The 15181-nt window shown below is 39.8% G+C and overlaps 1 protein-coding gene across 5 annotated transcripts in view; it reads right to left on the minus strand.

The window, feature by feature from the left end:
* The window catches only part of ZDHHC3 (zinc finger DHHC-type containing 3), a 33737-nt gene that overhangs the window by 14036 nt on the left and 4520 nt on the right, over positions 1 to 15181 (minus strand). For all 5 annotated transcript variants that reach the window (XM_030446484.1, XM_030446483.1, XM_030446485.1 and 2 more), the window contains exons 2-4: positions 7046 to 7375; positions 4370 to 4494; positions 1348 to 1444 (exon numbers count right to left, since the gene is read on the minus strand). In XM_030446484.1, coding sequence (XP_030302344.1) covers positions 1348 to 1444; positions 4370 to 4494; positions 7046 to 7351 — 528 coding nt within the window. In that variant the 5' untranslated portion in view covers positions 7352 to 7375. The remainder of the gene's footprint in view (positions 1 to 1347; positions 1445 to 4369; positions 4495 to 7045; positions 7376 to 15181) is intronic.

Genomic DNA, 15181 nt, shown 5'->3' on the forward strand with positions numbered 1-15181 from the left:
ACCTACAGACTCTGACAAAGGTGAGCAGATATTACAAGTGAAAGAGAATTTGTTACCAGAACCCCCTGTGGAAAGGGGAAAAAGGTGATAGGAAAGCATTTTATTTCTCCTTGCAAGTTGAGCATACTGCCATTCTTTTGCCTCCTCAGTTCTCAAGAAGAATAACGAAAACCAAACCCAGCATCTGTTATTTTTTCTCTCTCAACTATTAAGTGCTTATTACAGCATGCTTGAAAGCAGATATCAAGTTTTAACAGCAACAGAAATCCTTCTGATAGGATTAAAATACCTAGCTCAGTCATTATGGTGAAAAAATCCTTGCTCAAGGGAAAGAAAGGGAAATCCATTTGTTCTGTAATCCACACCCTAACAAACAACACTACAGAACAGAAAGCCTTTCCATTTAACTTAACATCTCCCCCTTTTCACTTGGCACTATAAAAACATTCTTCCTCATGCCTACAGATGTCTCAAAAGATTTATTAATAGAATAGAGCATCACTGAAACTCAGCCTTGTAATGTTCATGATACTCCCCCAGAGGACATCTGAGTTCACTTTGATGAAAAGGATTTCAACCCTTCCATAAATACATAGCATTCAAGTTTGCACTCCTGTTTTCTTACTCATGAGGCCACAGATACAGTACAAAAAGTCAAACACTGCCTTGGTTTTCAAGTACAAAAATAAATTGTTTGAAAATAAAAGGTGGATAATTCGTGCTAGAGGGGATGCAGACTTCTCTCTCCTTGCTTAAGATGTGGCAACAGTTCTTATTATTTCATCCCACACAGCTACTCATACAACTACAACATTAAGGAACCCTACATATGGTCTAGGATCTTTCCAGCCACAAAAAGGTGTAAAAGGATTGCCCATGCCTCAAAGAGCTCAACCACAAAAAACTACTCACTTTACGGAACAGCCCGCTGAACAACAGTCAAGACAACAGTCAACACAAACCTCACAAAACCCTGGCAAACAGTTTCTCCGTCCCTGGAGATATTTAAAAAGAGACTGGATGTGGCACTCAGTGCCATGGTCTGGTAACTGCAATGGTATTGGATCAAGGGTTGGACTTGATGATCTCCGAGGTCCCTTCCAACCCAGCCGATTCTATGATTCCGTGATTCCCAAGATGCCTTTCCCTCCCCTCCCTTTGCCCTGTTGTTCCCTAATTAGCAAAACAAAGTCTGCAACAGTTCCCCAAAAAGTTCTTCTGAAACAAGAAAAAAAAAACCAACAAACAAACCAAACCACAAGAAAGCCAGACTTTGGAGCTGCTTCACAGATTGCATTTCAGTGCTGCCTGCTGGACAGCCTCAAACACCACTTGCAAAATACTTACTGTAAACAGTACAAAGTACTTCTGGTTATTCTCTCCTACACAGTTATTGACCCACGGGCAGTGATGGTCCATTTTCCGAATACACCTCTTGCAAACACTGAAAGAATAGAAGTCTTTATTTATAGCAGGTTACATGCAGGCATACAAGACTTCACGGGGGCTTGGGGACACAGAAATTAAAGGAAAGAATCAGAGGTGAAATTTTAACCTAAATAAATTTACTGCTCACCACATTTATATTTGAGGTTTGCTCACTTAACTATGCCTGTTCAAAGGGAACCACACAATACCAAATAAGCATTGTAAAAGACAATACCAAGCAGGACATGTTAGCACAATATTCACGTCAGTGGTTCTGCCAAAACATGATCTGAAAAATACATTCAGAGCAAATGAAAAAAATCTGTGACTTTAATTTTACCCTGTTTGGTCTGTGAAAATGTCGACAGATTGAAAACAATTGAAACCAAGAAAGACACAAAAAGCAATACTGAATGAAGATATTTTTCAGAGTCAGTCATTAAAGACCAAGATTCATTTGCTAACATTACCTAGTAGCAGGAATTTGCAAAAAATGAAAATTAAATAGAGCTTGAGAAATTATTCTTGACATCAAGGTTTAAGCCACATACTGGAATAAAACAGCTGTGGCAGTCAGTCAGGAAGACAGTACCACAATGTGCATTCAGGGTAAAATTAGATGTTAAAGCCTTTCACAAAACCAGAGTAATAAAATCAAAATTCAAATCCTTGCCAGCATACACATTGTGGCTAGAAGTCAAATAATTAAAACAGTATTACTTTGAACATCATTCTCTTGATTAGCCAGTAACTGCTTCAACTCACATAATAAAGGAATTCTTATTCCCTGCTGCTTTCTCATATGATAGGAGACGAAAGGCAGTCTCCTGATACCACATTGTACAAACAAGCACAGAAATCAAATATGAAAAAAACACAAACCCCCAAAACAATCAAACAATAGAACCAAAAAGGAAACAGCCATTCCAAAACAACTCTGGCAGCAGAAAGGACTGAGGGCTCTGCTAACTTTGTTTTTCCCCTCATAGCAAAAAATATTTTGACCTTAATACAAACAATAAACTTTAACACCCACACGCTTGTGAGGAAATCCAAACAAAAACATGAACACGTTCTTATGAGCACATATGAATAAATAACAGAAAACCTCTCTGTGACAACAGCATTGCACCCACTCTATGAGGTAGGAGTGGGCAATCCTTGAACATACATGGCCATGCCCAAAAACAAAGTGGTCACTATAGTCCTGATCCTAAATGCAAAGATTTAGAGACAGACCCCAGCCCCTCAGCATGGTACCAGGCAAAGAGCTGCTGCTCCTCAGGCAGGCTCAGGTACTCCCATCACCTGCCAGCCCCAGGGGCAGTGGAAAATTTTGCTAGAATAAGCACCCTGAATTTTGCTCATTTTGCTAGAATAAGCACCCTGAAATGATTTTTTAGCTACATGGGCACTAAAATCGACTGGCAGAGTAAAAATGCTTTATCTGCCAGATAGCTTCACACTTCATATGACAAGTATTAACTACTAGGGTGTGTGTTTTGTTTTGTTTTAAAAAAAGGGAGTGGGAAGGCAGGACAGGTGGTGCAAAGCAGTAGGATGCCTCCCTGTGGTATAATTTCCCTTGTACAGACATACACACCTTCCCTTGGACTCTGGAACAGGTAAGGTACCCCAGCAACCTCTTTATTTGCTCTTGGGTCCTAGTTCCCCAGAGGGACAACCTGAAACAGCCAAGCCAAAGGTGATCTCTGTGCAGGAGGCAGTGAAGGCTGAGAGGAGAGGTTTTATTCCATACATACACACCAAAGGCAGTTGGATGAGAGGCAGGATGTGAAACTAGATGGTGGAAAAAGAAACTTGGAAACTAAGACTGAAAACTACAGACAGGAGGGATTGCTGGGTACTCAGATCAGCTCAACCACCCAGCTTCCAAATGCTGGCAGGAGTCCTTTGCTGGGCATGGAGGACTCACAAAATAGCACATGAATTAAAAAGTGCTCTGGTCCCCCAGGCATACAGCTAGCACTACCTCCTGCTGATGCATATGCAGAAGCTTGGTGTGTCTAATAAATACCCCTCTGCCACAAGAAGCTGTTTGACGGAAGATTCTCAACAGCATCAGTGCTCAGTGCAACTGTTTCTCAAATCTTAATGTCTGGAAGTTATCCTAAGCACAGAAATAAGGAGATGAGATTTTGAGTTTAGCCAAAAAGCCTTTTTCATTTACCTACACTGTGAGTCATCAGCAAGACAGCATTTTAGATGCAAAGTTTCATTCATAATTGAAGAAGTGTCAGAGGGGATTTTACAGTAACATTAATAAGTGATGGCCACGATCACATTCCTCCTGCTGAATACACAGCTCCTGATTTTTATTAGAATAAAGGAAAAAAAAACCCACAAAAAAAAAAAAGAAAAAAAAAAATATTTGTAAACTAAAGGTCTGAAAATAAATACAAAAAATGCAAACAGCAGAACAAGTTTGTCCAGCAGTACCACATACTTACCTCCCCAGGAGACCCCTCGAGGAATCTGCAGTAAGCACAATACAAGCAAGCTCTCTTGGGTTTGTAAATAAAAACAAAACCAGAGAGGACACTGGGCTTATATTCCCTTTAACGGATTTCTTTAATGGATTTCTATACATTCAAGTATATAATGTCTTTTTTTAAGCCACATGAAAATTTATGGAATGTCAATTACAGGTCTGGAGTCAAGTCAGCAAGTCAAGTACATTTTAAGTGTTTCTCACTGTGCAAGAAGTGGCCCTACCCTGCTATAGATGAAAACTTGTCAGAAAGGGCCCAAAATTCTTTTCAGAGAAGCTTGAAGGTGTGGCACTTCAGGCAACTGAATTTGGGTACCAATCTCTCAATTTAACCACTCCAGTCTCAGACTCCAATAAAAGTTTAGATCAAGGCACACTGGATAACTTTTGAGGTCTAGATATTAGAGCAGGACTCAGAAAAGACTTTACCTGCAGTGATGTGCTCTGTCAGGTTTGATGCTACAACACTTTGGGCACTTGTAAACCACCTGTCCTGGCTTTAGCTGTAAACTCTCAATGAACTCCTTTGTGGCGTTACCTTTGGGCACAGCACCCTGCAGAAAAAAAAAACCAAACCAAACACACACACAAAAAAACAAATTAAACTGTGGCTATTACAAGTGCCAAGAACAATGGGATGACTTAATCCTATGGGAGGGGAGGAAAGGGAAAAAAATAAGAACTTCCCTAAGACCAACAGAGTTTCAGGAAGAACAAGAAAATTCAGAAAAGAAATTAAAATGAGGTCCTAATATATGGAGTTACATACTTACACATAATTTTGGTTATTTTTGGTTTTTGCTTTAAACAACAGTAAATCCTCACTTAAGCAATCGGTCTTTGTACTCCTATAGTAATTTTGAAATATTTAAGAATTCTTATCCCTCTCTTCATATCTGTAAAAAAATTTATCATGCCAGTGTTTCATATCACACTGGAAAGCTCAGTTGTTGTATTCCAGTAGAAGCAGCTACTTCTGAAGTACTGTTTGTGTACACTAAAGAGTTGCTGGTAAGCACCTCATTTATTTGTAGCTATGCCTCCAATGTGTATTTTTTATTTTAATTGGGTTTTAGCATCCAAACTGTGAACACTAAGAATCCTCCCATCTGAATAAGACTAGATAAAACATACCTAGCTGTGCAATTTCCAATTTAAAATATGTCTTTAAACAGGTAATGGTACTAGTGCTGCAGGAGCCTGAGTTCAAGAGTTTCCAGCCTTTCTAGGGCCATAAATTTGCTCAACACTCCCCCCAAAACCCACCCCAAAAAAGGTGATGAAATGTGACTTATGGTATCAGTGCTGGTACCCTGGCACAAATGCATCTCTGTGGTTGTAAGGCTTTTGTACTTAAATAAAACAAGGAATGTAACAGTTTAACACATTTCCGATGGTACAGTCTCTTTTGAACACACCCATACAACTTCCCAACAGCAATAAACAGAAATAATACACATCAACAAGAGAACTACAAGTTAAACCTATACTATAAAGCTTTCTTGAACAGTCTTTGGGTTTTTCCACAAAAACCTCCCAACAGACCTGAACAAAATGCTACAACTCATGTTCAATCTCTTTAGTACACAGCAAAGCTCAAAACCTTAGGTATGTTTTTAGTGAGAAACCACAGGAAGCTGTTCCTGAAAAGCATGACCCATGCCATCAATTCTGAAGAATTTAGGTGTTCATTTACTTATAATAAGACTTCCACTTCATTCTGAACCATGTCCTGGGACTTTCCTTCATACCTGACTCACACTGCCTGCCAGATGCTGCTGCATCCCCTTTACTTTATCTTCCCTCCTCCATTTTGTTTAGTTGATTTCCCCATTAAAAAATATAACAAGATTCCACTGGCTCCCAGTGGAATCCACACATGTAAATCCCACTACACACTACACATTAATACATCTTTTCCCAATTACTCTGCACAGAGACTGTATCTGGTTCTCCAACACAGGCTGCCCAGCCTGCTCCAGAATACAGCTTTTGTTTCAGAAGTTCCTGCTAACTCTGCAAAATAATTCCAGTGACCTGAAGGTCCCTGGCATTAAAGCCACACAGCATACAATAATTAAAAAGAACAGGAACCCCTAGGATATAAACTATATAACAAATTGTTGTAACCCTTTAACTCCCAGGTCCAATGACCAGAAGGTTCAGAGCCCTGACTACTGCTTACAGTTCTGCCCAGCAGCTGGAGCTGTGGCTTCTGGAAGAGCCAGAAACTAAGAAACAAAGATTACACTAAAGTTTTAATGGCACCTAACAAGGTTTTAAGTAGAAAATTACATTTGGAAGAAATAACTGCAGTAACAGAGGCACATTGCCATTCTGAAGAGCAACAAGAACAACCAGAAGAAAGGGCCCAAGAGGAGCCACAGATTGCTTTTACTTCCACTGACTAATGTGGATGGGGTTTTAAACTGAATCTAATATCCAGAATTTAATAAGCAGGTCACTCAGAATAAGCATCATGGTACTAAGCTGTATCTTCTCACTAGCTATAAGACAAGAAAGCAGCAGACTAGAGCTCTCATAAAGCAATGTTTTACAGAGACATACAAGGGGGGTTTGTGTCTTACACTTCTGACAATTTCTACCTGCCTAACGACTGTCAGCTTTTAGCATGCTCACATAGTATTTATTTCAGCATAATTCCATAAACTCAAGCAAATTGCTCATATGTGAGATGGTAACATGGTTTTTCAAAACAACACATGTTCTGCTCCACTGTGCTGAAGCAATCACTTGCCAGGGCACACAACCAAAACCAGCTTTTCCAGCTTTCCTGTTTGTCAAGACACAACAAACCACAAACATAAGATGTACTATCAGGGAAAAACAGAGTCAAACACTCCCCTTCCCAGTGCAAAAAGAGGAGGTGCTCACACAATGGGAATCTAAAGCTGGGTACTTGACTTTACATCTGACTTGAGTGGGATGAGAAATTAGCATACATCAGCAGCCTCACTCAGCAGGCTGACACACACAAGTTATTTAAATCTGCCACTCACTCAGCAACCGAGTTACCCAACATCAAGCAGACAAGAAAAACACCGCCTGTTTCTTTCCGAGACATACAGAGAGATTTATACTTACTGGATCTGTCAGCATAGCACGAAAATGTGAAGCCAAAGCGAGGAAAGCCAAGGTGTTGAACAGTGTGCCATTGATGACACTATAAACATAATCTCTCGATGGAACTAGCATGACAAGAAGGACTACAAAGTCGGCATAGAACACCAGCATCCAGGTAACGACAGCACATGCAATACCACAGCCATCTCGAATAAACCACATTGTTCCCAGGGAAGGGCGGCTAGGAGGTGGAACACACTTTTCTGGCTGGAGGTATTCAGGTTTCCTTTCAATATCTCTGAAGCGGTGGACTGGAGTAAGCATCATAGGCTATTATGTCCATACTTGCATCTGAAAGAGAGTCAGAAAGAGCGTTCACTGCTTTGCAAGACTCAAAGAGGTCCCCTCGCACGGCGGCACGAAGATCGTGTGGGAAAGTCCAAATTGCAGAAATTGAGTTGAAAAAGAAAGAAGGATAAATAAATCAAAACACAAAATAATGGATATGGCAACCAAACTCTTGTGCTTATCAGAACACTTCTTACCCAGAAGACTCTCTGAGTGCTTTTAAGACTTGCTCAATTACACATTAAATCCAGTGGTGTGACACTCCCACCCTCCCAGATGAAAGACAACAGATGTTTTAATGAAGAGAACAGTGATCAGGTAGGTGCCAACAGAAGCAATCACAGCATGGACCGAGGTAAAAGCTGGACTCCATCATATAGGAAAAAAAAACTGGTTCAGCTGGCAAGGTTCCTTTTTGCTATATCAGACCTGGGGAAGGGTCTCTCCTACAGATACTGGGAAGCATAGCAGGTAAAAGAGGTTTCTTTTCTCCTTGACCGTAGACTTACAGTAAAACTGCAAAAACACACCACTGCATAGTTACAGTGGCAGAAACTCTTGAAGCAGCAGGCAAAGATCTTTACAGGAATTTCTAGTATTAGACAAGCATCTGGAGGATGCTCTTCCCAAACAACAGCTGCCTCCCACTCACTCCCTCCTTTGGTTTTACATCCCTCTTAAGTCTTCTGCTTTGTTATCCTTCTCCCACCACCTTTCCTCCACCCATGAATAGCATTTATTTTACCTTCCCTTTAGCATTTCTAGCTAAGACCACTCTGCTGCAATAAGGGTGCTAACGTGACATCTTCTGCCACTGCCCTGTCCTCCCTGCCTCTGCAGGCACTTTGTCTGTTCAGAGGGTTAAGGCCCATTTTGGGGCCATAAACTGTACTACTGCAGGTACACATGACTCTTACTGTAGTGTCAATGTAACTCCCACCAAATGTAGGCATTTGAGAAAATGAAAAAGGTGCTCATAAGACTCTGGCAGGAGATTAATCAACCTGCACTGTGAACATCCACCACTCAATGGCAGAGCACACCTGGAATGCTGTATTTTGAAAGCTGCTCTTTATATACCCAGCAACTTCTTCCAAAGTCACTTCTTGACAAAGTGTTTGCACAATACTCCAAATGCTCAAAACCACTACAATCTATAAATAAATAAAGACCCACCTTTTACAAAAATGGATGGAATGATTTTGAACCAAGTACAGTGACTTACATATACCTAAACAAACCATCTCAGCCTCCTCCTATTTGAACACGTAAGGATTACCTTCATTTTTTCGCAAAAAAACAGAATGCATTTTTCCATTTTTATTGAGAGAGGATTCACTAGTTTTCTGCCACAGAGGTTCACGCTGAAGCTGTTTCTGTGTTTAACTGTTGAAAAAGTGATACGGTTGCCTAGCCAAAAGAAATAAATTTTCTAAAAAACATAACAGAGATGGTCACACAAATATCTGGGACCTTAAACTTCTCTCAAAGATTTTATGGCTAAATTCTGCCACGCACAAGGGGAACGCATAATGGAGATGCTATTGTCCCTACCTATACAAGAAAGGAGATGGTAGCTTGCTTTCTAGTTGTTATTTCAAGAGGACCAATTCATAAGAGGACAATTAGTTCCTTAGAGCAAAACTCCGAGGTCACTGGTGAGCAGGATGATCCATTAAACCCAAGCATAGAAATGACTTTGTGGAATTTTACAATGGAATGTAAATGTGGAAATTTATTGGCTCTCTACAACTACCCGAAAGGAAGTTATAGAGAGGTGGGTGTTGGCCTCTTAAGTAAATAAGGATAGGACTAAAGGAAATGTCCCAAAGTTGTGCCAGGGGAGGTTTAGACTTGATATTAGGAAGAAAACCTTTACTGAAAGAGTAGTCAGGTGCTGGAACAGGCTGCCCAGGGAGGTGGAGGAGTCACCATCCCTGGAGGTATTCCAAAACCGTGAAGATGAGGCACTTCAGGACATGCTGGAGTGGGCATGGTGTTTTGTTCTGGGTTGACAGCTGGACTCAATGATCTTGAAGGACTTTTCCAAATGTGACAATTCTGTGGTGAGCTTGTGCATGTTAGTGTGAGTAACATGGAAAAGAGGCAACTGGAACTGCAATTGCACAGTGACAGGCACAAGCCAGGAGAGCAAGGCAGCACACAGAAGAGGAAGGACCACACCATTCACACACACAACATTTGTTTTCTAACATAACTGGTACAAATAAGATAGGAGAATTAGGTGCTTTCTTATATTTCTGCTTTTAACATGTAGCATGCCACCAAGTGAGATAAAGATATTTTATGAATCTGAAGAAAGTTGCATGCATTAATGTTAGGGAATATCAGCCTTATACATACATCACACAGAACAGAAAAATCGATATAAAAAACAGATAAAAATGTGCTTGTGCATATCCTCTTTTACTTTGGTGAGAAAAACGCCAAAAACAAACCCAAAACCACCTCTCCTCCTCATTCACAAAACTCATATACCACACTGTAATTATTTTGTATTTTAACCACACCTATAATTTAGCCTCACGACTCCCAATACTTAGTGAGACAAGCCATATAATTTTCAGAAACAGTGATTACCCCAACAATACAGTTCAAATAAATCCATACCTACTAGTAAATGCATACCTTTTCCACAGCTTTTCACAATTTCTGTAAAGACACTTATGTATTCATACATTCATACAGACCTAAAAAGTGTTTTAAAGACTAGATCCCTCCCTTTCTCCAAGGAAACAGGTTAACCTTCATAGCATTATTTAATTACCTTATTAAAATTGTTATGCTGGTTTGCCAGCTCCAAATAAAGCTTCCATAATTAAAGACTCATGCCTAAACAATGTTTAGATGACAGTAACCTCATACTGGACTAAAAAATAGGGAAGAAAACGGTAATGTAGGTGTTTGATTAAAAAACAAACAAACAAAACCCCAAGCAAAGAAACAAACGAAAAACAAACATCAAGAGCAGTGACAAAGTGGAATTTTGTCCTGAACACCACAGACTTTCAGGATGTTTTGCCTAAACTCTGAGCCTCCTCCCCCCACCCCCCAAAGTTTTGTTTCCCAAAGCAGAGGAAAGAAAGGGTCACAGGAAAAGCAAACTCCTCTAATAGAGGAATCAGTCTGACAAGTCACCTTAAGGTCAGTATTAGTAGAGACTTACTGAAACCTAGGCAAATATGTAGCAATTATGAAACCCTGGGTCGAGTCCTGAACAGCACACTCCAGCAGTCAAACAAAACCAAAATCACCTCTTCTGCAAATGCAGGAAGCAGTTTCACGTCAGTGAAGAGCTGTACAGCTCTTTCTCAGACATATTACTGAGCTAAACTGGAGAAGAAAAAACAAAGAAAGAAAAAAAGCTGTTGCATGGGAACTATTTAAGTAGAAAGTGAAAGGAGCCTTGAGACACTTCAGTCTGAAAGTCTGGGGCCTCATTTCTGCAATGCAGTAAGGAAGCAGTGTAGAGGACGCAGCTGAGACTCCAATTCTGACTTCTGGCTGGAGTACAAGGTTGTTACTTAATGCACTTAATGCTTGCTTTAGAGGTATCATCAGGTGGAAAAAAAAACAAACCAAACCAAAAAAAAAAAATCTGTACATAAACACCATTCACTATTTCAGAAATACCTATGTGGTTTAGTGTACACTATATTACCACACAAGCTACACAGCAGCTTACAGACTCAGATTTTCTAAGACATGATGCAGTTAGTCAGGCTGTTGGTTGTTTTTTTTAAATTCCTTGTTCTTACATACACAAACATCTGTTTTTGTTTATATTGTCCAACCTCATATTTTCATATCAACGCTGTTAAAAAAAAAAAAAATTAGGGAAAAGGAAGCAGTAACTTGCCCTAACTGATCTGCCCATGAATCATGCTGCACATGAACTTAATTTGTAACACACAGATGGAACATGTCAGTCCCTCCTGCTCTGGAGCAAACAGTAAGTAAACAATGAAAGCAAAGGGCTTAAGGACTTATATCATGTTGTCAGGCTGCAAGTGAGACACAATGACAACACAAATATCAATTTAGCTTAAAAACATGTCAAAGCATAGGCCTTTTCCTCTGTTTTTATCTGGAAGTTACTTTGCATTACAGGAATAGTTAAAAAAAATGTAATATATGCATTAGAAATGCAAATAAAACAAATTAAAATCCACTTCCTGCTACAATGAATACTTAAAATATGCTGTTGCATCGTGTACAAATTAAGTAACTGTCTTTTGACCTGCTGTTAGCCATGTTAAAAAATCTCTTTTTTAATGGCTAAAGAATGTATCAAAAATTAACTAATGACAGATGTGGGCCTTCACCCAATATGTATCTGAAAGTTCTGATGTTACAAACCTTACACCAAGCTTAACTCCATCACCATCATCACCCATGTGATCCTCATGTCATTACTCATGCTACTGAAGTCAAGAACATGGGTACAGCTTGCAAAACCACAGTATTACCATGTACATCGCAACCATTTCCTCTATTTCAAGTCCATTGACATTAAATATTTTGTCAGACAAGCCAGGTGAATTTCAAGTTCTGACAATTATATGAAAACAATTTGGGGAACGGGGGGAGAGGAAGGAAAAAAAAGGGATCAGAGTGGATCATGTTCATTTTTTTAGGTTTTCAGTTTGGCTTTTTATATACTTTAAAGAGATACTTCAGCACAGCTTCTGAAGCACAGAGAGAAACACAGTTCATTGACAGTATTTAAGACCTGACAAACGACACAGAAGTTAACATTTTGTAGCCATCAAAAAGAAGCAAACACACATTACCAGCTATGTTATACTCCTGGCAACTAAACTAGGTGATCTAGATCCACAGGACAGGATGTCCCTTTAAATAAAACCAGCAAACCCCAAGTAGACAGATAGAAGCAAGAGTTCACAGGAGCACATTTTAGAATTTCATTCTCCTACACATAAAATGGCACAGATTAAAATACTGCATGTTTAATCTTCCTTTTGCAATAGAAATGAAAGAGTGTTTTCTAGCTAACAGGATATTTACCTATGTTTCTCCTGTCACACTTTCATGCAGACCAAATCTAACAAGCCTGTCAAAACTTGCCAAAGCAAGTTCTAGCAGGGACAATAAGGAAATATCAGTATCCATATATTTTTTTCTTAGTGGCTTTTGCATGCCCTAAAAAGCTTTATCTGATGAGCAAGAGTGGAACAAAACAGCCCAGCTATGCTGAGAATTTTTGGCAGCCTCCTGCAGATTCATCCAGATATCCATCAGCATGGCAGCTTCCAACCCCTGGCTTACAAAACCCTGGAGGGTCAATGGGACATTTCTAACAGGTCTGCTGAGAAAGGCAGCTAAAAAAAGCAAGTATATTAATAGCAGGCTTAAATTTGCTATAGAGAGCTGCACTTTCATTGGAATATGTGTGGAAAAATATGTGTTTTGGAAAAAAACAAAACAAAACAGAACACAAAAACCCAAACAACATAAAACCAACCCCAACCCAAAGCCCCAAGCACATCAGAAACTACCCCCTCTCAGGTTAAAATGGCAAAAGCAATAGAGAAGGATCAGGCACGGGGCTTAGCGCTGCACTGATGGGACACCCGATGACTCTGATCAAAATGTCACAAGGCAAAGTCAGTACTGCTAGCCCTATTTTGGCCACCTCGGGAGCAGGGTAACAAGATCATGCCTACTGTAGGCAACTTTTCATTTTTCTCCTGGAAATTCCAGCCATACTAAGTGGTACAGTTTCCATGTAAGTCCTACATTACCAGCTAGCACTTCTGCTTTCAGCAAGCAGCTCACAAACATCTCAGATTCCTCAGAATCCTCTGGCTACTGAAGTCAGGCAATTTCAACAGCTTTGGTTTCCATACTGAAGAAAAATGGTATAAAGAAATCAGGATGTGAATTACATTAAAACCATTAGAAATAATCTTTTAAAATTACAAAGATGTGTTTTCTGAGGCTAAATGTATAGGCCTGGGTGACCTGCCTTGGAAATGGAGAAAGAGAATGCACAAAACCAGACAGTAACCCAGTTATAATTTTTACATGAAGGGAGTAAGTGGTTATATTACAATGTTGCATTCTAGTCACAGTTTAGAAAACTGTTTACATCATTAACTATTCTGATGAATCATCATTTATTACTTTTTATTTTTAATTTATTATTTTGAGGAGGCCATGAATGAACAAGACCTTAGTAAAAATGTATCACACTACAAGCACATTTTTATTTTTACTAGAGGCATCCTATTAGCGGGGAAGATTTAACTGAAGTTGTGCATTTCTGAAGAATATATTGGAACAGGAGCAGAGGGAACTTCTTCCTTATGAGAGCAGGGGGAGGTGGAAATTACCTCAAAGACATCTTGTCAGATACAGAAATTCCATCTTGAGGGACAGGATGGGGCAGAGATTGCTGGGCTCAAAAGAGACAGAGCCACACAAGGCACAAACCCCTCAGTTCTCCTCATTTACAACACTGCAAACAAGAAGCAGCTTCAATATCAACAGTGGAATTCCACTAGAAGAACCGCAAGGAAATTAAGGCCACAATTCCCCTGTTAAAAATATTGTTTTCTCCTACGCTACTGTTTGTGGTACACAACCTCTTAGGACAGGTGGTAACAGCTTCCTGGTTAATGCGTTTATAATTTCTGCTTAACTAATGGATATGTATTGTATAAATAAATCATAATGCAATAAAGACTGACCCAAGAGTCTGTGTTACCTGGGAAGTGACTGCGCTCCCACCTGCAAAGCCTATCAGCTGCAAGCCTCAGCAAAGGAGAGGAGACAAAGGCACTGTTCCAGCTACAGAGACACTGAACCACTGGGGATGAGTGACAAAATTGGGGCAATGTCTAGGAGCAGGACACAAGTCACAAGGGCAGCAACAGAGACTAAGGTCAGGATTGGGTTGATCACAAGGCTAATGGCTGCAATAAGCTTTTGATCAAAAAGCCACAGAGAGGAAGGTGTTCCATAAAACTGTCATTTAGTATGAACCATTGCAAAATAACTTACAGTTATCAGAGCTGCAAGGGCAACTGAGACAGTCTGTCACTTCAGTCTTACAATTTCCTGATAAATACACACAAGCGACTTTACTCATGTAAGAAGAGAAACGTTAATCCTCAATATATAAATACAAACCAGTTTTGTGGCATTGCCACTATCTAGAGTAAGCATCAGAAGGAAAGAGCAGTCTTGCAGAAGGGACTGCACTGGGAAACAGAAAACAACTGGGGGTGTTATGCTCTCCCACAGCATTGCACTTTCCTGAATAGGCAGCCTCATGAGAGACAAAACAGGAGAAGCTGTCCAGGTCTTCTATACAGCTGTGCAATTTTGATGCAAGACTCTGAATTTAAAACAGCAAATCACTGGAGTAAGGGAATTTAAATTCTCATTTTGCCCTGTATCAACTTTTTTTTTTTTTCAAAGGGAAAGACCAAAAATTAGGGGCAATGTTTGTCTATACATCTGGTACTATTTTTAGCACCTATTTTTAAACTGCACTGCTTTCATGGCATAAGGAACATGCTTTCCAGAGAAGCAGTTTCAGCTTTAGTGTTTTAATAACAGTAAGAAGCTGGCATCCTAGGCTAAAAAAAAAAATATTCTGAATATTATCTTTCAAGGCAGAAAGAATACTGTAACTATAGGACAGACATTTTCACTCAGGTGGTCTAACATGGGATTTGACTCTCACCTGCTTCTACTACAGTCCTCCCTTCACATGCATGAACAAGTCACTCAGACTCTATTTTATTCCCTCACTTGTAG

This window comes from Calypte anna, chromosome 2 (assembly GCF_003957555.1).
Source record: "Calypte anna isolate BGI_N300 chromosome 2, bCalAnn1_v1.p, whole genome shotgun sequence".
Classification (NCBI taxonomy): Eukaryota; Metazoa; Chordata; class Aves; order Apodiformes; family Trochilidae; genus Calypte; species Calypte anna.